Source organism: Balaenoptera musculus, chromosome 5 (genome assembly GCF_009873245.2).
Source record: "Balaenoptera musculus isolate JJ_BM4_2016_0621 chromosome 5, mBalMus1.pri.v3, whole genome shotgun sequence".
NCBI classification, from domain to species: Eukaryota; Metazoa; Chordata; class Mammalia; order Artiodactyla; family Balaenopteridae; genus Balaenoptera; species Balaenoptera musculus.
The window spans coordinates 2947964-2974625 of NC_045789.1; the positions used below are offsets into that span (position 1 = coordinate 2947964).

The 26662-nt window shown below is 44.6% G+C and overlaps 1 protein-coding gene, 1 long non-coding RNA gene and 1 pseudogene across 5 annotated transcripts in view; 1 reads left to right on the forward strand and 2 right to left on the reverse strand.

Annotated features, from left to right (window-relative positions):
* The window catches only part of PPID (peptidylprolyl isomerase D), a 29865-nt gene extending 26110 nt beyond the window's left edge, over window positions 1-3755 (reverse strand). Inside the window, exon 1 of one of the 3 annotated variants that reach the window (XM_036853291.1) lies at window positions 3417-3755. In XM_036853291.1, the coding sequence (XP_036709186.1) occupies window positions 3417-3576 (160 nt within the window). In that variant the 5' untranslated portion in view covers window positions 3577-3755. The remainder of the gene's footprint in view (window positions 1-3416) is intronic. The other 2 variants (XM_036853288.1, XM_036853290.1) reach the window with 2 other exon arrangements.
* Window positions 3756-3896: 141 nt separating this feature from the next.
* LOC118895862 lies at window positions 3897-5752 on the forward strand (annotated as a pseudogene).
* A 998-nt stretch (window positions 5753-6750) lies between these two features.
* On the reverse strand, window positions 6751-26367 carry LOC118895767. Of its 2 annotated transcripts, XR_005020024.1 has the most exons (5): window positions 26193-26367; window positions 25363-25509; window positions 23385-23474; window positions 7825-8074; window positions 6751-7713 (listed from the first exon to the last, which is right to left on the reverse strand). It is a non-coding gene; the product is annotated as an uncharacterized LOC118895767 (long non-coding RNA). The 2 variants fall into 2 exon arrangements; XR_005020023.1 differs by having other exon boundaries at window positions 6751-8074.
* Between the last annotated feature and the right edge of the window lie 295 nt (window positions 26368-26662).

Sequence of the window (26662 nt, forward strand, 5' to 3'; positions counted from 1 at the left end):
AAACATCCACTGAATATAGTGACCACGGAGGTCTTTGATGACCTTGCTCTGGCATTAATAATCAATGGTATTACATCTCTAATGGAATAATTTGGGATTACTAATATCTTAAATTCATAGTAGTAACATTTATTCCCAATAATCTTAACATAGTTTTAATGTCCTTAAACTTACTGAAAATGATAAGTACAGTATAGAATTCCTGTAAACATTTAAACGTCTTTGGAAAAAGAGGGTTTTTTTTCCCACAGCGTGATCCAGTTCCTTTGGCAGAATGATTTGTGGGAATTAAAAGAACTAACGTTGCTGAATATCTACTGTGTGCCTGATGCTTTCACATGCCTTGTAAGCATCGTCTGCATCCTAGCGTCCAAGTCAACCGTTCTAGATCAACACTGATGGCTGGTGGTGACAGTCTGAAGTTCAAAAAGGTGAGTTGTCACATGGAAGGTTTTGAGTCCTCTTTCCTGTACCACATCCCACCAAAGTTGTTGTGTCCAAAACTGAACTCTCATCTGCAAGTCCCCACACTCAAATTACGTTCTCCTCGTGTCGTACCTTCTCTATTTTTAAAAAAGTATCATGGGCTAGAAATGTTTAAGCTCTCACTCTGCAGAAGCAGAAAGCGTCTGGCAGGCAGCCGGTCCTCAGAAATGTTCCTTGTCACAATCTGTCGGTTTCCCTCTATAACATTCTCAAATCCACCTCCCTTCTCTTCAGGAGCTTTCACACTCAGATGGAATTGTCATTGATGGGTCTGCCATCTCTAGGTTCCCCCCTAATTTATAAGAGGAGCATTAAATAACATGATGGATGGAGTTCCTGATAATACCAAAACACAGACTCTACTACTCCCCAAGTCTTTTTCTTGTATTGACCCTCAAAAACAAGTATACAAAGGAACATATTGTTAAGTCATTTTTACAGGTGGCCAGAATAGTACTGTCTATTGAGGGGTATAGATTTCTAGAATTCAAATTCGAAGGATGGCTATGTTTAGTGAAATCAGGGCTTAGTGCTTATCATGTTCTTTTTGCAATTCCTGCTGACGGTTACGTGGTATCAGCTAGGCTTTTAACAGGCTCTGAATTGTGGCTCCATCATTGAGATGACAAGTGACAATGTGAAATGAAGGGTTTCTATGTTGTTGATAGGAGAGTCATTCGAGTGCCCTGGATAGCAGACCAGTGTGAAGCAGAGAAATGAGCTTGTATTTTTGCCCACAGAAAGGAATATCTCACCTTGCTAAGAAGAAAGGTTTTGGAGAGGGTTATGACTTTCCTCAGATCGCAACAATGGATCTATTTAAGTCCTGGAACTCTGCTGGTTGCCCCAGAAATCTGTACTACAAAGCATCATCCAAAAAAAGAGTCAACCTTGACTGTAAAACCTGTGAGGCTGGTGTTTGCATCCCTTTTCACAGAGGAGGAAACCAGGTAGAAGAGGCTAAAGAACATGTCCCAAGGCTATGTTGTCAGAGCTGTCAGGCCGTGAAACATGCTGGCTAGGTCACCAAGAGCATTGCTCTTTCTCTATCTGGATGTTTGGGAACATCTGCCAATAAAACAGTTTTGTTTTTATCATTAGTGATGATAGTTTTATCATTGTTGCTTTTGAGAAAAAATTAGCCAGCTGGTTCAGCTGCTTCTTGAGTATTCCCTTAAAAGTGATCAGTGGACCATGCTGTTGGAAGGAGGCTGTGTGTTCAGGTCATTAAAAAATAACAAATCTTGGACTTCCCTGGTGGTGCAGTGGTTAAGAATCTACCTGCCAATGCAGGGGACACGGGTTCGAGCCCTGGTCTGGGAAGATCCCACATGCCGCGGAGCAACTAAGCCCACGTGCCACAACTACTGAAGCCCACGTGCCTAGAACCTGTGCTCCGCAACAAGAGAAGCCACCGCAATGAAAAGCCCACGCACCTCAATGAAGACTAGCCCCTGCTCGCCGCAACTAGAGAAAGCCCACGCGCAGCAATGAAGACCCAACGCAGCCATAAATAAATAAATAAATAAAATTTAAATAAGTAAATAACAAATCTTTTAAGCTTCAAATGGAGAATTTAGATCATAATTATTTAGTACACAGTTGAATTGGAATGGGATCTAGGAAAACAGAATTCCTCTGTACTCAGATTCTTGAGGCATGCTGGATGAGGACTCTATTCATTTGAGTTTACTTTTATATCTAGGAAAATACTCAGATATAATAAAGTGATAATACTTGCTGAAGTATTTCCATTAGTAGTATAACATCTACTGAGAAAAACTGTCTTTATTCAGCCGACATTACTGAATACCTAATACCTGCCAGGCCTGACATATAGTTATAAGAAGCAGAAATAGAATTGCTGTTTTTAAGGGGTTCACTGTTTTACAAAAGAGACAAATCATTATAATATACGTATAATGTGTATAATTTGTGTATAATAATGCGTATACATAATAACACGTATAATACTCAAGACACTGTGGGAAAACAATGGGAGCTTCAACTTTGGAGATCTCTAACAATTTTATAGGGGAGACACCATTTGATCTAAGTCTTCTTAAATTCCAGAAAATACTTCACCAGCCTAGAGGGACACCTGCTAATATTATACATATAGCATGGCCTAAAAACTGTTTATGTCTAAGAAATTAAAAACCAGAGAGAGAAAAGCTGTTATTCCCAAAGTATGGGGGAGAACAAGGTGGAATGTTAACAGTAGAACATCTGGTAAGAACGAGACCTAGATGCTCAGTTTATTGAGGAGAAAGGTACTGCATCCTGATGGTCTAAATACATGAAAGTCAAAGAGAAAAAGAACTCTCCGCGTATTCACAGTTCGTCCAGATTTGCTCCAAACTCAGAACTGAAAGCAAAACTCGACTATAAATAAACAAATAATTCCAGAGTACGTTCAGTGTTTTCATTCCTTATTCAAAATCTAAGAATGTTTGAGAGACACTTAAGTGACATATTATCTACCCAAAACTCTCAATTGCTCAAAGACTAACTCATGAGACATTTTCATTTGTATATGGAAAACGTTTCCTCCTAGTCATGTTGTTTGCCTAAGTAGAATTATTTTTTTATAATTAATTTTTATTGGAGTATAGTTGATTTACAGTGTTGTGTTAGTTTCAGGTGTATAGCACAGTGAATCAGTTATACGTATACACAGATCCACTCTTTTCTAGATTCTTTTCCCATAGAGGTCATTACAAAGGACTGAGTAGAGTTTCCTGTGCTCCACAGCAGGTCCTTATTAGTCACCTATTTTATGTATACAGGGTGTCCATATCAGTCCCAATCTCCCAGTTTATCCCTCCCCACCCTTATTCCATAACCATAAGCTTGCTTTCTGCATCTGTGGCTCTATTTCTGTTTTGTAAATAAATTCGTTTGTATCATTTGTTTTCGATTCCACTTACAAGCGATACCATATGATATTGGTCTTTCCCTGTCTGCCGTACTTCGCTCAGTGTGACAGTCTCTGGGTCCGTCCGTGGTGCTGCAAACGGCCTTTTTTCGCTCTTTTTTACGGCCGAGTCGTATTCCGTCGTGTATATGTGCCACTGCCTCTTCATCCATTCCTCTGTCCACGGACACTTAGTGGATTTTCTGACTTACCGGACAGCAGTGTCGGGGGAAGGTGGAGCCGGCCCGGGAGCCGAGCCGGGCGGAGCGGCAGCAGGCGGGGCCGGGCTCTGGGAGCCGCGGCCCCGGGGACCGCGCACACCGCACACCGGCGCCGCCCTTGGCCGGCGGCACAGCGGCACAGCGGCGGGCGGGCAGCGCGGACGGCGCAGGCGCGGGCCTGGGCCCCGGAGACGGCGCCGGCCGCCGACGCTCCTTCCGTGGGGCTGCGCCCGGGAGTGCCGGTGCTCGGCCAGCCGCTGCTCTAGCGAAGCTGCTCGTCCCGGGGGGTCGCGAACCGATGCCCGCCCCCCAGCACTGGCACCAGCGTGCCGGAGAGGGAGGTCCTCTCCCCGCCGGGCGTCTCCACCCGAGCCGAGGACCCTGCGCGGTGGCTGGGAGGGAAGCTAGGGCTGTGCCGAGGCCTGAGCCCCCGGCTGGCGCCCACCGCCCTCTGCACCGTGACCCAGGCGGCGTGCAGAAGGTTCTCCCTCCGGACGAGATCGAGCAGGTTGCCGTCAAGCGTGGCACGAAGACGTCTCTGACGACGGTGGTGAAGGAGACCTCCTGCCTGATGATGAGGATGCAGGGCGTGTCCCACATGCTGGCCCACCCGCTGCGTGGCATCTCAGCGCGCTGCGTGGTCCAGTTCGTGGGAGGAAGGCCAAGTACAGCGGAAAGTGGAGCTCCATTGGGAAGATTTTCACAGAAGCGGGGCTGTTGGGATTCTTTGTCGGCTTGATCCCTCACCTCCTGGGAGGTGTGGTTTCCTTGCGGGGCTGTAACCTGCCGGCCCGCTTCCTCAGTGCCTACCTAGTGGGTGGCAGTGTGGGTGACACCCCAGGGGGGCTGGGGAACGACCAGAATCCAGGTTCGCGGTTCGGCCAGGCCCTGGCCATCCAGAGCCACCCCAGATTTGTGATGGGGATGGCAGTGAGCGCGCTGGCCTACCCCTTCCTGCTGGTGGGCGGTCTCATGGCTGTGAACACCTGCAGGCTGGGCTCCCGCCTCACTGCTCAGTGTTCGAATCCGGATCCGCTGCTGCAAGGACCCGAGTGTGCAGGGCCAGTGCTTCCGAAGCTCCAGCCTGCTTCTCCGCCAGGTGTCATCAGGATCATACGTTGCCCCGGAGTAACCTGAATCACCTAAAAAAACACGCTGTCTCAGCCCGGACACCGTGGGTGAGGCCTGACCGTCGTGGGACACCTGTAAGATGACCAACCCAGCAACACCTAGATGTGCTCCAGGCCAGCTGGGCTTCAGTGTCCGTATGTGCCATGCGTCTGTCCAGAAGCAGGGGCTGGGTGGCAGTGAGACCGCGTCCCGTGGATTGGTCACTGTCAGGCCTGGGGAATTGGGGCAGAATCCCCTTACTTTGCAGACTTCCCGAGTCTGCCTCGTGCAGGGGGCCAGAGAATGGCTCGTGGAGCCTGAGGTTGGATGAGCAAAGGCTCGTGAGGTCAGATCCCAGCCCCCATTCACAGCCCTCGGGTCAGCCCCAGCTCTCATCCTGCAGCTCAGCTGGGAGCTTCGCTCTCCTGCTTCATAAATAAGGTGTGATCCCCTTTCAGGAGCCACCGGTGACTGCTCAGAATGCGTCCCCCTTGTCAAATGCTCGTCGGTTTCATGGTGACGCCTCCTGTGCAGGATATGGCCACCTGTGCGGTTGTGAACACCCAGATGTTAGGTAGATGAGTGTCTCTAGTCCTATCCAGTTGGAAGTTCCTAATAAGATCTGACCCTTTTTCCCTCAAATAAATGCACAGGTGGTGATTTCGAAGAAAGTAAAATAAAATAAAATTGCCAGGTATTTTAACACCGTTTATGAGAAATGTAAATGGTAACAGACCCAGATTGTGGGACTGCATGGGCTCAAAGAAATGCCTTTATAATTTATAGTAAGGCAAATATTATTGTTTAAAATTATTTGTATATTATAAAATTTATAGTATTTAATTTTTGAACAGGTGATTTTTAAAATTCTCTACGTATCTTTTAGTGGAAGATAATCAATTACCATTAAACTGAAATTTTAAATAAGCACTAATATGTATCGCATGCTGATGTGTCACCAGTGTTCTATATACTTTATATCAATTTACTTTTTAAGAAATAATTTACAGGGCTTCCCTGGTGGTGCAGTGGTTGAGAATCCGCCTGCCAATGCAGGGGACACGGGTTCGATCCCTGGTCCGGGAGGACCCCACATGCTGCGGAGCAACAAAGCCCGCGAGCCACAACTGCTGAAGCCCGCGCGCCTAGAGCCCGTGCTCCGCAACAAGAGAAGCCACCGCAGTGAGAAGCCCCTGCACCGCAATGAAGAGCAGCCCCCGCTCGCCGCAACTAGAGAAAAGCCTGCGCACAGCAACAAAGACCCAACGCAGCCAAAAATAAATAAATAAAATTAAATTTAAAAAAATAATAATTTACATGTTCAAAGAATATAATCAAAAAATGAAAAAGGTATAGAGTGAAAAGCTTTCTGGCCACTGAAGAAATGCTTCAAAAATTTCCACCAGAAAATTACAGCTTCAGGGGAAATCAATGCTACCATTTTCTTAAGTGTTTTTCTTGAGCTTTTCTGTGATTATACAAACAAATATATATATATATATATTTCCATCCCGTTTTTACACACTGTTCTACACCTTGCTTCTTCTGATAAACAGTATATCCTGGTAATATCTCATTCGACGGCATAAATATTTCCTTGTTCTTTAAATTTTTTTTTTTTTAAGTTTGCTGTTCTTTTTTATTTATTTATTTATTTATTTATTTATTTATATTTATGGCTGTGTTGGGTCTTCGTTTCTGTGCGAGGGCTTTCCCTAATTGTGGCAAGTGGGGGCCACTCCTCATCGCGGTGCGCGGGCCTCTCACCATCGCGGCCTCTCTTGTTGCGGAGCACAGGCTCCAGACGCACAGGCTCAGCAGTTGTGGCTCACGGGCCTAGTTGCTCCGCGGCATGTGGGATCTTCCCAGACCAGGGCTCGAACCCGTGTCCCCTGCATTGGCAGGCAGATTCTCAACCACTGCGCCACCAGGGAAGCCCCTCCTTGTTCTTTATTACAGCATGGTATTTGATTGCATGAGTCCATCAGAACAAACCCTTATAGATTGAAATTTAGGTTTTTTCCACTCTATTCTTACTGTAACAGCACTGCAATAAATATCTGCTACAGTTATCAATTTGCTCATTTATAAGTACATCTGTTCAATAAATTCCAGCTAGAGGAAGTGCTGGTCAGAGGTATGTGTGTGCCTTTGATAGATATTGAGAGATACTGTAAACTGTGTTATGTGGGGGCTGTATCGATGTACGCCCCCTTGAGCAGTATACCTGTCTCCACCAGTCACCATCAGAGGTGTTATTGATCTTTTTGATCTTTGCCAATCAGATAGGAAGTGCCTTATTTTGCTTTAAATGGATTTTCTTATTAATCCCTATAACAATAAGTACTATTATTATCACCATTTTATATATGAGAAATTAAAGCTTACAGAAGTTGGGATACTTGCTCAAAGTTACTCAGATAAAAGGTGGAAGAATCAAGATTAAACTCACCCTTGTCTGTGTCTTAAACAAAACTCCTAACCATTAAGGAACACAGCCAAATTGTCTTGAGACTTAAGTTATATTTCTTATAATTATTTTTGATGATTCAGAACTTAATTCAAAAGGTGCAGAAGGATTTTGCAGTATCTTAGTGTCAGCATTATCACTATCATTATCACTGAACAATAGATGTGTGTCCTAGTTTAAAAAGCATCCTTGTAGATAGAAGGCAGGTAAACCGGCTTCAGTGGTCTCATGTGCTATCACGAATTCTGAAAAATTTCACCCCACCCCCCAAAACTTCAGCCCTCATAATCCACACCCAGTGGCTTGGTTTCACAGCTAGTTGAACACAGAGGGATGAACTTATATTAACTGAAATAAACCTTCATTAAGCCTAGGATGCTGATGTCACAGTAACATGCTTGAAACCTAAAAGATAACACGAGGATTACATAGCACCTTTCTTCTCCATAGTTCAAAGTGCTTTGCAAATATTAAGTTCGGGTCTTCCTCACATGTTGATGGAGTAAAGTCTGCAAAACAAACAACCAAAACCATGTGACTATTCCCTGTCACCTCCTGACTTTATTGGAGAGATGGTATGTGGGGTGGAGAAACCAACTAGATGGGAATCATGTGCTCACATCATTCCAGGCTGCAATTTGGAGACCTCACGTATGCCGGTACTGGTGCAGGTTTGACTTGTTTGCAGCTCTCAGTGGCATGTTTGAGGTCTCTGCCTGCCTGGAGAGGTTTCACAAAGAGGAACCACTGTCACCACAAGCTCAGCTCAGAAGCCATGAAGTCTGCCCAAGAATCCCCTGGGAGGCATTTCATGTCAACGGAGAAAACATGGAGCATTCAACAAACGGTGCAGGGCAAATGGGGGACCATCTGAAAAAGCAATAAAGTCGGACATGTAATGCACATCTTGTACCAAAATGAATTCCAGATGCATAAAAGATTTAAATGTAAAAGAAAAAAAGTTATCTCAGATGGGAGAGGGGTTTTATAGTATGACGCAATACTCAGAACCCATAAAAGAAAATATTAATGAAATAGACTTCCAATTTTTAAAAATTCTGCATAGAAAAACCCATCATAAATAAAGTCAAAGACAAATGACAAGCTGGGAACATTTTATTCTGTAGACTGAAAAAAAAATGCACAATGTGAGAGTTGTGAGCTAAGTTTTATTTGGGGCAAAAGGAGGGCTATAGCCTGAGAGACAGCATTTCAGAGCTCTGAGAAACTGCTCCAAAGAGGCGGAGGGGGAGGCCAGTATATACGTGACTCTAGTGAAGCGGGACGTGCAGTCAAGCACACATTTTGGCACAAGGTTGCTGCTAGTCACGAGGAGCAGATGTCACCGTTGATGACTTTAGTGCTTTTCTAGATATGAGAAGATGCAAGAAACGGGGTTCATAAAATCAGCTCCTGAAAATATCTAACTATCTGAAGACCTGTTCTGCCAGTTTTTCCCAGAGCACAGAGGGCCTCCTTCCTGATCTCCAGCCTGAACTCCTTTCAGTGGGGGGTTGAAGGTCAGCAGCTGCCGTGCTGCGTGATTTAATCCTTGTAGAGGTAGATGGCAAGTGCCAGTTTGTAGTTGGCAATTCCAACTATTATCACAGGCAAGTACTCATTTCTGTAATTCACAAAGAGCTTCTACAAAGTAAATGAGAAGACCAACATCCTTAGAAAAGTGGATGAGGAATCTGAACTTACAGTTTTCAGAAATGGCTCTTTTTTTTTAACGTTGTAGTAGCATTTGTATTTTATTTTTATTTTTATTTATTTATTTTTAATATCTTTATTGGAGTATAACTGCTTTACAATGTTGTATTAGTTTCAGTTGTACAACAAAGTGAATCAGCTATACATATACATATATCCCCATATCTCCTCCCTCTTGAGCCTCCCTCCTGCCCTCCCTATCCCACCCCTCTAGGTGGTCACAAAGCACCGAGCTGATCTCCCTGTGCTATGCGGCTGCTTCCCACTATCTATCCATTTTACATTTGGTAGTGTATATATGTCCATGCCACTCTCTCACTTCGTCCCAGCTTCCCAGTCCCCCACTGTGTCCTCAAGTCCGTTCTCTACATGTGTGTCTTTATTCCTGCCCTGCCACTAGGTTCATCAGTACTGTTTTTTTAGATTCCATATATGTGCATTAGCATACAGTATTTGTTTTTCTCTTTCTGACTTACTTCACTCTGTATGACAGACTCTAGGTCCATCCACCTCACTACAAATAACTCAATTTCATTTCTTTTAATGGCTGAGTAGTATTCCATTGTATATATGTGCCACATCTTCTTTATCCATTCATCTCTCGATGGACACTTAGGTTGCTTCCATGTCCTGGCAACTGTAAATAGTGCTGCAATGAACATTGTGGTATATGTAGCTTTTCGAATTATGGTTTTCTCAGGGTATATACCCAGTAGTGGGATTGCCGGGTCATATGGTAGTTCTATTTTTGGTTTTTTAAGAAACCTCCATACTGTTCTCCATAGTGGGTGTATCAATTTACATTCCCACCAACAGTGCAAGAGGGTTCCCTTTTCTCCACACCCTCTCCAGCATTTATTGTTTGTAGATTTTTTGATGATGGCCATTCTGACCAGTGTGAGGTGATAGGTACCTCATTGTGGTTTTGATTTGCATTTCTCTAATGATTAGTGATGTTGAGCATCTTTTCATGTATAAGGCCAGACACTATAAAACTCTTAGAGGAAAACATAGGCAGAACACACTTTGACATAAATCACAGCAAGATCTTTTTTCACCCACCTCCTAGAGTAATGGTAATAAAAAATAAACAAATGGGACCTAATGAAACTTAAATGCTTTTGCATAGCAAAGGAAACCATAAACAAGACGAAAAGACAACCCTCAGAATGGGAGAAAATACTTGCAAATGAAGCAACTGACAAAGGATTAATCTCCAAAATTTACAAGCAGCTCATGTGGCTCAATATCAAAAAAACAACCCAATCCAAAAATGGGCAGAAGACCTAAATAGACATTTCTCCAAAGAAGACATACAGATTGCCAGAAATGGCTCTTGAACTGATGTTCAAACTCTCACGTGAGAAAAGAAAGGCAAATTAAACTACACTGTGATAGTCAAGAATTCGAAAGCTGTTAACAGCCTCAGTTGGCCAGGCTCTAGGGGAAACCTGTAGGCTCATGCTGGTGACAGTAATTTGGTCAAATTCAGGATTTATGAAAACTCAAATGCTGATGCTCTTTGACCCACCAATTCCACTTCTCGGGGAATGTAATGTTGAAGAGGGTAGTCAGGAAAGGATTCGATGGAAAGGCAAAGTCTGAGGGAAGTGAGGGAGTGAGCTGAGCTGATGCAGCGGGAAGACCAGCCCAGGCAGAGCACCTAAAGCTAAGATGAGTGGAGCGGGGGAGAGGGAGGAGGAAGAAGGACAGGGAGGGAGAGGCAGGCGGGTGGTGGGACAGCAGGAGGGCCAGTGTGGCCAGAGTGGGGAAAGCAAGGGGGAGACCATGCAGGAGATGGCAGAGAAGTTTTGGGGGAGCAGGACAGAAACACACATACACACATATATATACACATCTGAATATATACATATATATTCTTTTTCAGATTCTTTTCCATTATAGGTTATTACAAGGTATTGAGCGTAGTTCCCTGTGCTGTAGAGTAGGTCCTTGTTGTTTATTTATTTTATGTATAGCGGTGTGTAGCTGTTAATCCTAAATTCCCAGTTTATCCCTCTCCCCCTTCCCCTTTGGTAACCATAAGATTGCTATCTATGTTTGTGGGTCTATTTCTGTTTTGTAAATAAGTTCATTTGTATCGTTTTTTTAGATTCCACATACAAGTGATATCATATGATATTTCTCTTTCTCCGTGTGACTTACTTCACTTAGTATGATAATCTCTAGGTCCATCCATATTGCTGCAAATGACATTATTTCATTCTTTTTTATGGCTGAGTAGTATTCCATTGTATATATGTACCACATCTTTTTTATCCATTCTTCTGTTGATGGACACTTAGGTTGCTTCTATATCTCGGTTATTGCAAGTAGTGCTGCTGTGAACACTGGGGTACATGTATCTTTTTGAATTACAGTTTTGTCTGGATTATATGCCCAGGAGTGGGATTGCTGGATCATATGGTAACTCTATTTTTAGTTTTTTAAGGAACCTCCATACTGTTCTCCATAGTGGCTGCACCAATTTACATTCTCACCAACAGTGCAGGAGGAAGGAGTTTCCCTTTTCTCCACACCCTCTCCTGCATCTACTGTTTGTAGACTTTGTGATGATGGCCATGCTTACCGGAGTGAGGTGGTGACCTGCACTTTTTTTTTTTTTTTTTTTTTTTAAATTTATTTATTTATTTTTAGCTGTGTTGGGTCTTCGTTTCTGTGCGAGGGCTTTCTCTAGTTGCGGCGAGCGGGGGCCACTCTTCATCGCGGTGCGCGGGCCTCTCACTATCGCGGCCTCTGTTGTTGCGGAGCACAGGCTCCAGACGCGCAGGCTCAGTAGTTGTGGCTCACGGACTTAGTTGCTCCGCGGCATGTGGGATCTTCCCAGACCAGGGCTCGAACCCGTGTCCCCTGCATTGGCAGGCAGATTCTCAACCACTGCGCCATCAGGGAAGCCCGACCTGCACTTTTGAAAGCTCACCCTAACTGCTGTGCTAAGAACAGGGAGTGGGGCGGAGCAGTTAGGAGCGATGGGGTGAGGCACGAGATGACAAAGGGTGGCATCAAGATGACAGCAGTAGAGGTGGTGGGAAATATCCAGGCTGTGGGTGTGTTGTGAAAGTAGTCACTCGGATTTATGACAGATTCTGTCTGGGGTTGAGAGAAAGAGTCTAGAATGACCTGATTCTGATTTCTGACCTGAAAAACTGGAAGGGTGACGTTCTATCAACTGTGATGAAGGAGTCTGAGGGGGAGCAGACCGGGAAGGAGCTCAGGTGTCCTGTCACAGACGGGACCATGCTGAGGGGCTCGTTAGACACGCAGATGGAAATACCAGCTCAACCGCTGGCTATACGCATTTGGGGCTTGGGGGAGGGACCCGGGCCAAAGCTCTAAAACTAGGAAGTCAGCACATATGAAATGGTCATGAAAGCCTGAGAACTGGATGCATGAAGGCATCAAGTCAGTGCACGTAGAGAAGGGAGATGAAAGAGAGTCCTCCAGGGCGCCAGCACGTAGGGCAGGAGTGGCCACAGGAGCCGCAGAACAGGCTGAGAAGGAGCAACAAGCGAGGCTAAGAGCAGAAGCCAAGGGTGGGGTCCTGTGAGCCAGACAAAGGGGGTCACCAAGGGCGCACCGTGAGAAGTCCCCACGCTGCCCGTGGAGCCTGAGAAGGGGTCGTAGCGACGTGGGTCGTCAAGGAGCCTGACCACACACAGCCTTAGATGGTAGCAGGGTGAACGTGAGACCGAGGTGGGGTCCAGAAAGCAGAGAATCAAGCCTCAAGGTGTTACTACCGCTCAGCCAGAAAAAAGAATGAAATAATGCCATTTGCAGCAACGTGGATGGACCTGGAGATGATCATACTAAGTGAAGTCAGCCAGACAGAGAAAGATAAATACCATGTGATATCACTTATATGTGAAATCTAGAATATGACACAAATGAGCTTATCTACGAAACAGAAACAGACTCAGAAACATAGAGAACAGACTTGTGGTTACCAAAGGGGAAAGGGGGGGAGGGATAAATTAGGAGTTTGGGATTAACAGATACACACTACTATATGTGAAACAGACAATCAACAAGGACCTACAGCATAGCACAGGGAACTATATTCAATATCCTGTAATAAACCATAATGGAAATGAATATGAAAAAAATATATATTATATGTATTCTATATGTATATAACTGAATCACTTCTCTGTACACCTGAAACTAACACATTGTAAATCAACTTCGATTTTTAAAAATGGAAAAAAAATAGCTATTACTATCAATTTACAGGAAATATAGGAGAGAAAGGAACATGCTGGACAAAGTCATGAGGCTGCAGTAAGCCGAATCCAGAACGTGGGGACTTCCACGGGGAAAATGAGCTTTGTATAAAAAACCAGAAAACATAAATGGCATGAAAAGAGGGGAGGGGAGAAACTGTTAGAGTCGAAAAACCGCCTCTAAATACAATATGTTGAGTGCCTGAGTTGAGCCAATCTGTTATAAAGAAAAGATGTTTTTGAGACAAACTAGGAAATTTAAACCCTGATCATGTATTTATTGTAGATTTGTTGTATGATATTGGTATTGTGACTGGCATTTTTTAGAGTCATTATCTGTTAGAGATGTACAGTGGATGATTTACAAGTGAATGATAAGACATCTGGGATTTGGTTTAAGATACTCCAGATTTAGGGAAGGCGGGTGCATGAAATAAGATTGACAAAATGTTTACAGTCTTTGAAACTGGGTAATGATGTATGTCTTTCTACCTTTGTGTATGCTTGAATTTTTTCAAAATAATTTAAAATAAAAAGACAAAAGCTAAATTCAAGACATATAAAAAAGCAGCAGCAGAGAGCTGAAGGGATAGCCAGAAGGAAAGGGGCGCTTGAAAGGCTTTTTAGATTTTTTTCAAGGTGGGAGAAATAAAGGAACATTTGTATGCTATGGGGAAGGTGAAGCAGAGAGAGAAAATGCGATGGTGCCGGAGAGAAGGGAGAATGTCTAGGGCAAAGTCTCTGCCTAGAGAAGAAGTTTTGAGATCTGGTGCAGACGTGGAAGAACGGACCGGTCACCCACAGGAACAGGAGGTGGGCACGGGCACGAGAGGCTCGGGACATAGGAGACAGGCACGCCTTGAAATCCTGGAGCTCTCAGTTCCCTCAGGGAAATAGAACGCAGGGTCACCAGCAGAGCGTGAGGCTGGGGATGCCCTGTGGGAGGTCTGGGCAAGGAGGATGGTTTGTCCCGGAGGGCGGCCGAGGGGGAGGGATGGTGTGATTACCAGGCAGCGTTCAAAGCCTACTGGGAGTTCAGTGGCCAGAAGTTAAAGTGAGCCGGGTCAGCAAGAGTTTTTCTGTGGCCGGATACCGTGGATGAGCGCAGGGGAGGGAGAGGTGGAGCTTCAACCAGGCTTGTGGTCCTGCCAGGGGAGTATTCAGGCGAGAGAGAACCAAGGGCGTTGAGAGCTGTATTCCTTAGAGTCAAGCTAGGCTGCTGTAACGGAGCAATCCAACATTAATTCTGAGACTTTAAGCAGATTTTACGTCTATTTCAAGCCACAGGCCGAAGTGACCATTCCAGGTCACTGGGTCCCAGCTTCAGAGGATCCTTTAAGGGGCAGAAGGCGGGGCCGTCTCTCGTTTGTCTTCCGTGGTAGGGCTTTGTTCCCATCTGAATCGTGGGTACTGGGAAGCAGGCACACCTTTACCCGTTATCAGGAGGGGAAAGAACGCATGAGGAGAAAGCACCGCCCTTGCTTTAAGGGCCTAGCCTGCAGGGGTCGCACATCACTTAGGCTCATATTCCGTTGGTAGAAGGTTAGTCCTACGGCCACATTTAAGTCAAGGAAGCCCAGGAAATGTAGTGTATATGGCCAGCTGTGTGCTCAGCTATAATTCTAGCATTTTGGAAGGAAGGAGGATGGATAGGGCAGGTGGATGATTAGAACTCTGCAAGGGGGTGAAATAGTGATTGACCAAGGACAGTGTGCTAGGTAAGGAGGAGAGAGGGGTCCGGGGGGCTGAGGCGTGACCGGGAGGTGGTGGGTCGAGGGGCTGCAGACCTCAGCCCAGGGAGAGGGTGGCAGGGGCCAGAGGCGGCAGGGGTGGCACTGGTGGTACCAGAGGATGCTGGCCATTGAGAGTACGAGGTCAAGCTCTAGGGTGGGACCTCACGGTGCACGACTGACCCAGGCAAAAGCCTAGGGAGAAAGGAAGTCAAGGGGCTGAGGGCTGGAAAGCTGAAGCCTGAGCCAGACGGATATTGAAATGACTTAGAATCATGACAGGACTTTTCCTGGAGACAAGGACCCGGAGCCAGCTGCTAAAATCTCTGAGAAATACGGGCAAAGGGCAGTGAGGCACAGGGGGTGGTGTATCTGATGACCTGAGATTCAAAGCTGGGGTTGGGGGGAGGGGAGGAGTTTGAAACTGGCCTCGAGGAGGAAGGAGACCCCAACTCCACGCCACGCGGCTTACGGGACCTCAGCTCGCCGACCAGGGGTTGAACCCAGGGCCACGGCAGTGAAAGCGCCGAATCCTCACCACTAGGCCCCCAGGGAACTCCCCAGACATCCTTCTTAAAAGAAAATTTTAAATGATCCTTAATGTTCAGTGAAAATAATGTTTCAGGAACCCTCACAGGTGGAAAAACTTTAGCATTTTTCTCAAAGCCTTAGGAAATCAGAAGCAAATATTTATCTCCTCTGGATCTCTGAGTGAATCCACACTGGGAGAATTTGTCTAATATCCAGGTCATTTTGTCTCTTTAGTTACAAAAAAATATCAAACAGCTTGTCAAATCTGCCATGTGGTATAATCAAGCCGCACTATCATCCAGTTTTAAGGAACTATAATTCTTTTGAATCCTTTCCAAGAATCTCTCCCAGATTATTCCTGTCGCGTTTCTAGTTTATGAATCAGGACTTTCATTCATTTATTTCTTCAACAAGTATTTCTTTCCTTAGCAACCGTTCCAGCACAGCTTTGTCCTAGGCACTTAGGAGGTTATGAGGCAGTCCATTTCCAATCCCGCATGGGTTTGCAATCTATTTGGGATGGCAAGAGGAAAAACAGAAAAAGGAAGGAAGGGAGGGAGGGAGAGACAGAGGAAGGAAGGAAGGAAGGAAGAATGCCTTTAAAGTGGTCAAAATACATGTATCTTAAATTCAGAAAAAAATATGCGAAACCCATGAAACAAAAACTATGAAACTTCATTGTGGGACATGAAACAAGGCTTGCAGAGGTGGAGAGACTTGCTGAGTTCCTGAATGGGAAGACTCAGTATTGGAACAATATCAAATATGCCCAAATTCATCAAAAATGCAGTGCACTTCAGTAAACATCCCAACCCAGATTTTTACAAAATTGACAAGTTGATCATAAAAATGATTGGGAAAGGTAAATCAGAGCCAAAAAATTTTTTTTATGAGAATGAGAGTAAGTGAGGGACTTAGCCCTTGACAGAAATCAAAATATCCTCTAAATCTATAATAATGAGAGTCTCACAATTGACTGGAAAGGAAAAAACAAATACGTAGAAGAGAATAGAAAGTCCATTAAAAACAGTTGGAAGTTAATGCTAACTTCTAACAGTGAGTTTTTCATATGTTGGACACCAGTCTAATTTTTAATGTTTAGAACACAGTGGTTTTTTTAAAATTTGACTTGGAAAAAATTATAATGCTGTAACAAAATTCCTTCCATTCTCACCTACTTATTTATGTAAATACAGTTTCTCAGCGTTTACATCTATAACAACAAAGGAAAAGTATGAATTAATGTTGAACCTGTCTGATTCTTGCAATGAGTAATATTTATCCATAAGAGTGAATAAGGTGAATCTTAGCTTTATCTGTCATTGAGAAATGCATTTATAGAACAATTTTATTTTTTATGTTTAAGAATTATAAATTTTTGTTATATTGATAAATTTTGAACTAGAATGATAGAATATTTTTAGAGCTTCATTAGCCCAGAAAATTAAATTTATATACATATTTTGTTACAGAGTATAATTGAATAATCAAAGATTTTGAAGTATACAAATTGTTTTACATTAAGATAAAATTATGTGGGAGAAGTGAAATAGAAATATTAGTTCAAGGATATCAAAGAATGATGCAAAATCTTTGCCTGTTAAACAAGAGGTATCATGCAGATTTCATTTGATATTTTATTGTACAGTATATTGATATAATTGCTTATGTGATTGTTTTTCTGTACTAGTTGGTCTTGTGAGAGTAGTTAAAAGGATAAGATTCTAGTGCCAGACTGATGGTTTCTAATCATTGCTTGGCTGTTCATTAGCTGTGCACAACTACTTAACTGCGTGTATCAGTTTTCTCATCTGTAAAATGGGAGTGGTAATACTACTTCCCTCATAGGGTTGTTGCCAGGGTTAAATGAACTAACAACAAGAAAATGCTTAGGACAAGGTCTTGGGACACAGTAAGTGTTACGGATGGGCTTGCTATTATTTTTAAGAAATAGGGTGCTACACCTAAGAATATCAGAGATGACTGATCTATTAATAAGAAACATTTGATATGCAAATTGGCATACAATCTGCTTAAATAACTAACAATTGCCATGCTATATGTTGTTATTCATTCAACAAATACTAGGGGCTTCCCTGGTGGCGCAGTAGTTGAGAATCTGCCTGCCGGTGCAGGGGACACGGGTTCGAGCCCTGGTCTGGGAAGATCCCACATGCCGCGGAGCAACTAGGCCCGTGAGCCACAACTACTGAGCCTGCGCGTCTGGAGCCTGTGCTCCGCAACAAGAGAGGCCGCGATAGTGAGAGGCCCGCGCACCGCGATGAAGAGTGGCCCCCACTTGCCGCAACTAGAGAATGCCCTCGCACAGAAACGAAGACCCAACACAGCCATAAATAAATAAATAAATAAATAAATAAATAAATAAATAAATAAAAATTAAAAAAAAAATACTAACTTGGCTACTGGTTTGTGCTGGTCTATGTGATGTATCTTTTAAAAATATTTTATACTTTTTATAGTCACTAAAATAAAAAAGTACCTGCTCTAACTTCTTAATGTATAGCAAGGTTTAAAGAAAACGTATGAATCCAAATTTAATTCCTTCCAGCAATTAATCTAAAATCATATTTTGCTGTCTAGTTTAATCCAAATCACAAATCATGAACTCCTCCCATGTTTTATAAAGACAAAAACGATTTTTAAAAGGTTGAAAGGTTGGGGCTTCCCTGGTGACGCAGTGGTTAAGAATCCACCTGCCAATGCAGGGGACATGGGTTCAAGCACTGGTCCGGGAAGATCCCACATGCCACGGAGCAATTAAGCCTGTGCGCCACAACTACTGAGCCTGCGCTCTAGAGCCCTCGAGCCACAACTACTGAGCCCGTGCGCCTAGAGCCCGTGCTCTGCAACGGGAGAAGCCACTGCAATGAGAAGCCCGTGCACCGCAACGAAGAGTAGCCTCCACTCACTGCAACTAGAGGAAGCCCGCACACAGCAACAAAGACCCAACGCAGCCAAAAATAAATAAATAAATTTAAAAAAAAAAAAAAAGGTTGACAGGTTAAATAAATTTGAGAAAGGCTGGCTTACACCATAAAGTTACTAAAATGTTGAATAAAAGTACAAGGTTGTCAAAATACCTGCATTAACTTTTCTAGTTGGACTCCAGCACTATTTATGCGGCATTATTAGATAAAGATACTGAATGACAACATATGCACGTTTTTTTCAACTGAATAAAATTTAACTGTAGGCTTGGTCAACGTCACTGGTAGGTGCCAATGGGTCCACATTAACTTTTTCAAGCCACTAGAGTTTTTTTTTTAATTGAAGTATAGTTGATTTACACTTGTGTCAGTGTATCAAGCCACTCGATTTATATTCAATGCACTGCAGTACTAATGCACTGCTATTCTCCTTGGTAGTGTGCTAAGCAATGGGCTGAAAATTCAGCCAGTGCTTTCCAGTCTATAACATTAATGAGTTTTACAAAGTGTTTAACTCACTACAACAATAATTAGCTGTGCTTTTGACCTTAATGAATGAATGGAATCTCAATTATTCTTGGAAGGAAGGCAGACACAGAACAGCAATGTTTAAACTTTTTTGGGTTTGGGGCCATCAAAGAGAATCTTAAACGTATGGTCTCTCTCCAAAAAACTGCACATTCTTGCAAGACTTTGCGTAGAATTCTAGGGGATCTGAGTGATGTTTCTCAAAGTACTGTCCACAAACCATCTGCATCCAATTTTCTTTTTTTTTTAAATTAATTAATTAATTTATTTTTGGCTGCGTTGGGTCTTCGTTGCTGCGCACGGGCTTTCTCTCTAGTTGCGGCGAGCAGGGGCTGCTCTTCGTTGTGGTGCACGGGCTTCTCATTGCGGTGGCCTCTCTTGTTGCAGAGCACGGACTCTAGGCGTGCAGGCTTCAGTAGCTGTGGCATGTGGGCTCAGTAGTTGTGGCACGCGAGCTTAGTTGCTCCGCAGCATGTGGGATCTTCCTGGACCAGGGCTCAAACCCATATCGCCTGCACTGGCAGGTGGATTCCTAACCACTGCACCACCGGAAAGTCCCTGCATCCGAATTTCTTGAGGTTCTATGTAAATTTCATTTCCTGAGTCCCACTCTCACTAGATTGGAATCTCACAGGATCGGGCCCAGAAATAGGACTTGAACAATGTCCACAAGTGAGACTGTTTAAAAACAAACTTTACTTTTTATCAAAGGAAAACACACACACACAAGCACATACATATCTATCATTTAAAAAGTCAAATAGTCTCCAAAGAAGATATACAGATTGCCAACAATCACATGCAAGGATGCTCAACATCACTAATCATTAGAGAAATGCAAATCAAAATTACAATGAGGTATCACCTCACACCAGTCAGAATGGCCATCATCAAAAAATCTACAAACGATAAATGCTGGAGAGGATGTGGAGAAAAGGGAACCCTCTTGCACTGTTGGTGGGAATGTAAATTGATACAGCCGCTATGGAGAACAGTATGGAGGTTCCTTAAAAAACTAAAAATAGAACTACCATATGACCCGGCAATCCCACTACTGGGCATATACCCTGAGAAAACCATAATTCAAAAAGCTACATATACCACAATGTTCATTGCAGCTCTATTTACAATAGCCAGGACCTGGAAGCAACCCAAGTGTCCATCGACAGATGAATGGATAAAGAAGATGTGGCACATACATACAATGGAATATTACTCAGCCATAAAAAGGAACAAAATTGAGTTATTTGTAGTGAGGTGGATGGAGTTAGAGTCTGTCATACAGAGTGAAGTAAGTCAGAAAGTGAAAAGCAAATACCATATGCTAACACATATATATGGAATCTAAAAAAAAAAAAATGGTTCTGACGAACCTAGGGGCAGGACAGGAATAAAGATGCAGACGTAGAGAATGGACTTGAGGACAGGGGGAGGGGGAAGGGTAAGCTGGGACGAAGTGAGAGAGTGGCATGGACATATATACACTCCCAAATGTAAAATAGATAGCTAGTGGGAAGCAGCCGCATAGCACAGGGAGATCAGCTCGGTGCTTTGTGACCACCTAGAGGGGTGGGATAGGGAGGGTGGGAGGGAGGGAGATGCAAGAGGGAAGAGATACGGGGACATATGTATATGTACAGCTGATTCACTTTGTTATACAGCAGAAAACAACACACCATTGTAAAGCAATTATACTCCAATAAAGATGTTTTAAAAATTAAATAAAATAAAAAGTCAAACAGTACTAAAAGGCTTTATAATAAAACCCAGCGGTCTCCAGCTCCACCCTTCCCCACAGCCAGTCCCAGCCCTACAGGTTACCACCTTCAACCTTTCTAGCTAGCTTCACTGGTATCTTCCTCCATATCTTTAAAAAGTTATATGCTTCTGTCACTGTTTCTTGATTTGCCAATTTAAGTCCTTGTCTCTTGACTTCCCGCCATTGTGAATAAGTACTAGACTATCCCTCCCTTACCCGGACCCCACTTTTCTTCTTCCCTCCCCCAGCACAGTTACGTATAATTTTTGTTAAATCAATAGCTGACGTTACATTAGTGAGACTATATAAATATCGGTCACTCAGTGACCAAGAGCCAAGTAATGCATTGCAACCACACTTTTTCTTTTCCTGCACACGCTTTTTTCTGAAGTTAATAATTGCCTCATTTTATCATTTGTTTGGTTTTCCAGCTACGTATTGTTAATTTTTCCCCAATGCTCCAGCATCTCTGCCATATACTTATTAAGAATATACTCCTTACACTCGAATACTTCCGTTCTGTTTTTCTTAGCTACCTCTGGAGCCCCTTCCCTTCTCCTGTCCCTAGCCTGTTGTTTTCTAGAGGTCCTGGGTCGCCTTTCCTGCCACCTAGCTGCTTTTTTTTCCTAGTATCTTCTTGCCTGTATCTTCCCTTTTCTTGTTTTAATCCTCTATTTTGCTAACGTACATCTTCCAGCTGCCTGCAAAAGAATGGAAGTACAATGTTTGAGAACTTGTGTATCTAAAAGTGTGTGTATTCTACACTACTGATTTATGGTTTAGTTTAGTCAAGGATCCTAGGATGAAAACAGTCTTCCCTCTGAACATTTAAGGTGGCGCTCTGTTGTCTGTCACCATCAAGAGCGGCTAGAAACGGCTCTGATGCTGTTCTGAGTCCTATTCCATTTTTTGATTAGCTTTTCTCCTTGAAAGGTTTTACAGTTTTTTTTCCCTTATCCAAGATGTTCTGAAATTTAATGATGAAATGTCTTGAAGTTCAAGGACATGTCTTGCTCTGGGCAGGCCCTATCCGTATGGGGACACCTCCCCTTCAGCTATGGGAAAATTTCTTTTATTATTTCTTTGGTGATTTGCTCCCCACTGTTTTCTCTGATCTTCTTTCTGAAGCTCCTATTAGTAAGTCTCTGGATGGATTCACCAACATTCTCATCTTTCCTCTTCTATTTTCCACCTTTCCCGACTTTACCCTTCAGTTCTTTTCATTGACTATTTTATTTACATCGTATATTTCATTTTCAAGAGAGCTTTCTTGTTGAGTGTTCTTCTTTCATCGCTTCCTGTTTTTGTGTTACAGGCATATCTTACTTTGTCCCTTTGATGCTATTAATCAATTACAGCTTTGAAGTACCGTTCTCCTTGCACTGTCTGTTTGCTCCAGATCCCTTTCACTTCTGTGTGTATTTTCCTTACCATGTTGCAGGTGTTCATCACATGGTTACTGATTCCTGGACTGCCCTTCATACTGAAGAGTGAGATTCTAAACATTTTAGAAGAAATTCTCCGTGTGGAGTACTGATTTGTGAAATCCACAAGCAGGTGCTCTAGCAGAGAACCAGCCTTCCACTGGCTCCTGCCACGGCAGATGCCTGGAGAGCTTTTGTCTGCCGCCATCCTGTCTCTCTGGCCAGGCACTCACCTGATGCCCCTCTTTGGCCCACGGATGGATAGACAGTGCCTGGTAGTGCAGGGTGAGGACAGAAGGGCCCTGGGGTCTAACTAGTTCATGTGTAGACCTTCACCCGTCCTTCAGGGACCCTCACCTCCCAAGTGCGGAGGCTTCAGCGCCTCGGGGGGGCTGGCCCCCGTCTTCATTCTTGGGCTTGAACTCCTCCTCTCTGACCAACTAGTTACTCCTCCTTCATCCACTTTCCACCTGCAAACACTTGCCCTTGGCCGAACGTTTGTGGAAACCTCTCTTGCCCTTTGTCCTCGTTCCTTGCAGGCCGACACTTTCTTATTCCTTTGCTGTCGTTTTAGTGGGCTTTGAGGAAGTGGAGGTGGGGCAGAATGCGGGTGGGCAAGTCCCAGTTTGAAGCAGAATTCCAAAGTAATTTTTGTGCAACAAACAGGGAAGGGCCAGTGGCTAGGGCGCAGGTGGCACTGGCACACCAGATGACTACTGGCTAAATACGAGAACTGGATGAATTCACGTAGAATTCACAATTGAAGAGCAATGAAGTGTGATGTCTGTTGAACTACTGACTTAAGTGGTCATCAGACCCCCAAATAAAATCCCTGTCAAATGAACAAGTGAACAAAAAAGAGAAAAAAAAGAAAGAAAAAGGAAGGAAGGAAGGTCACACACATGTTATGTGTAGCTATTTCTACTTACCCAGCTTGCAGATGGACACATGACCATATCCATCTTTGTACCTCCCTGCATTCTCTAAATGTTACGCACCGTGTTTGAGTGTGAATGAGTGTGTGGGAGAGGGTTTCTGTACCGCTCCCAAGACCTCACCTATGGAGGTGAAATAAAGTCCACAGAATCTGAAATATGTGCATGAATTTAAGTGCCTGGACCAAAGTTACACACCTTAGAGGCATTAATAAATAGGTAAATATTACCTGAAAAGAAACTATTTTTTTTAAAGTTTGGAAGAAGGAAGTGTCTTGTGGGCAGTTTTTTAAACTGAGAAGTAACAGTATCAGATCAACATTTTTACATTTAATTTCTTCAAAAAACCCCACATCCCCGCTACCGGTTACCTCACAGAATCCACGTACGGAGCTGGAGATGCAAAAATCCATAATCCTCGGTCCTGTCAACAGTTGTATTCATGGCCAGTTAGGGTAATGCTCCTTCAAAGGTAGGAAAATATGCAATAAAAAATTGAGTTTGCTATGTTTAAATTCTTAATAAAATTTAAAAATTATTTTTCACACAACTATGTATAAAATAGACAACTAACGAGAACCTACTGTACAGCACAGGGAACTCTACTCAATGCTCTGTGGTGACCTAAACGGGAGGGAAATCCAAAAAAGAGGGGATACATGTGTACATATGGCTGAATCACTTTGCTGTACGGCAGAAACTAACACAACATTGTAAAGCAACTATACTCCAATAAAAATTAATTAAAAAATTAATTTCACCATTCCTTTATTCTTGCCTCTTATAAATGATTTGCAAAATGACATCAAAATATGAAAACAAGAGAGGAGGTCCACTGGTGATGACTGTTCCCCTGGTACACTGAGAGTTAAGCAGGTAGGGTTTATTTGCCTCAAATAACAAGCAATTGAGGACAGAAAACGGGACCCTCTCTTATACACTGCTTTTGGCTTCAGATACTAGCAAATTACCTCACTGAATGGGGAAGGTGAGCCGGGGTACAGGGACCGTGGCTCAATAACGTTATCGAGGGACACACCTCCCTGCTCTGGCTGGTTTCATGCTCAGGCTGCAGCAAAAGAGCTATCGCGTTACCTGTAGACATACAACCTCCAAAGGAAGGGAAAACCCCACCTCCCTCCTTATAGCTCTCTATGAAGAGTGCAGAAACTTCCAGAACGCCTCCTTCCCCTCCAGCTCCTTTCCCTCTTGCCTCCTGTTCCCCATTAGCTCATTCCTGAGCTACCACCTTGCAAAAGCAACGGGATTTCCCGTAGATCTTTCAGACTCAGGCTGGGGACAGTGTCGGTCTGCCCTGAGGCACGCAGTCCTGGGGGAGGAACGGACACCTGAACAAAACTGGGATTCTGTTGGGAAGAAGGGGGTAACAGGTATCGGGTAGGCTACAGGCTCCAGGACATTCTAATTGTGGAAGCAAAACACCTAAAGCAAATTACGGAACTCACACTCAGGTGGGAGGGAACGCTCACCGGGACTCAGAATGGAATGGGACCAGGAAGCCAGCCTTCCCATCTGAGACCTATTCTGCATCTCCAGACCCTCAGGGTATTGTCTGAGTTCCTCCTCCTCCCCACGGCTGCCTGCTCCTGCTCCTGCAGGCAGCCGATTATTTTCCAAGACGGAGGATGAGGTGGATGAGACTATGGAAGGACCAGTGCTGGAGCCCGGGGCGACGCCGAGCCTCAGGGGCGAAGCAGTGACCAACGGATGCCAGGGGACACAAGGGGTTTCTGAAGAGGCCCGGCACAGCCAGGAGGAGAAACAATGAAGCTGGGGTGCAAGGGCTGTCTGGAGCTGTCTCCCAGAACTCGGCTGGTTAGGATTTTTGTAACACTTAAAATCCAAAGCAAGAGAGGTGAGGCCAGAACCAGGATGAGGAACAACGCGGAGTCGAGAGGAAGCAAAGTGGGAGAAGGGCACCATTTCAGTTCCTTTTTTCTCCCCTAACTGAAGTGTTGTCGTTAGTTGTAAATGCACACTTTTCCTTTAGAGTTGCCCAGTCAGGTCCAAAATTGAGAAAGATGGCGGGGCAGGCTGAGTTTTTAATTGTCTCTTGTGGATGATCCCACAGACTTGGACAGGGGTGGGACAGAAACAGCCCTTGCAGGTGAGGAACAAAGGACACCACAGCAAATTCCTCTTTGGTACGCTGTTGCAAGAGCTGCTAGGCACACCACGAGTATGCAGATTTTAGTTTTAAGAATAAAAGACATTTTCTGACCAAGGATGGGGTAAGGAACGGCGGTGTGTGGCCGGCCATAATATGACCTGGGACCTTGTCTTAATAAAATCACAACAGATGAGACCAATACCTGAAATACAGGATACTGACCAATACTGGCAGTCCTGTGAGGTAGATGCTTTCAATAAACAGAGAGAAACACCAGAGCTGCAAATCAGGGTTCTGTGCACACGCCATCATGGAAAAGCATGAACCAGCATGAACATTTAATCCACCACTTTAATGGTAAAAATCTGAAGGAAAAAAAAAAATGACTGCGTTTCAATTTCTACCACCTTTCCCATACTTTTGTGAAATTTCAGCACATCTTCACTCACAGCTAGCTTCCCACCAAGGCCAGAAACCTACGCAATAAAAAATGATAATGCAAATTAAATTGGGCCCAGAAGAGATATGTTGGATTATATTTCTATTCATGGAAATACATTTGCCTTTTTGAGTCTCCAGGAGTCCTCCTTCCAACAAGTCTAAGAGAATCCAGGTGAAGCGCTCAGTGACCGCGGCTCATGGTGTGGGTCGGGATCTCACCACCGTGGAAAAGCTGGGCAGCCGGCGCTGGAAGGCTGGGCCCTCACACCGCAGCCGGGAGTCCTCACAGACCCAGGGAGGGGCTGGCAGGTGAGTGAACTCAGGTACCACGGTAAGTCCTCCCTTCCCCACACCAAACACCGTCTGCCTGGTATCAGGTTAGGATGTGCTCTGTTATATGTGTATTAGGAAAGTAGTCCCTTGTTCTAAAATAGCTTAAGTTTCTAAATCTACGTAGTGAATTCCACGTGCAACTTTTTACGTAACTATGGGATGGTGGCCCAAGATGCCAAACAGCAAATTACTCGACCAAATATTTAAAAAACCCAAAACCTCACAAAAGCAAACCCGGAGAACTCTCACGTGGATCCGGCACAAGCGCCAGTACCTTGGGTGTCGCGAGATTCCGTCCAATCAGCCTCTGAGCGGCGACCTCGTGCAGGAAGCCCGCTCCCCGAGCGCACGCCTCCCGCGAACGAGCCCGCGCACCTGCACAGGCGACGGCTCAGGTTCAGCGGCTTTGTCTCAACGCGACAAAGACCCGCCCTGCAGCTCTCCGGGGCTCTGAGGGACGCAGCGCCCCGGGGACCCCCGCCGCCTTCGGAGCCGCGCCCCCCCGCCCCCTCCCACGGGTCCCGGCCCCAGTCCCAGCGCCGCCCCAGCCCCGCCGCAAGGGACCCCGGCCCCAGTCCCAGCGCCACCCGCGCCCCGCCCCCCACGGGACCCCGCCCAGCGCCCCCGCCCCCCCAACGGGACCCCGCCCAGCGCCCCCCGCCCCGCCCCACGGGACCCCGGCCCCAGTTCCAGCACCACCCCCCGGCCCGCCCCGCCAAGAGACCCCGCCCCGCGTCCTAGCGC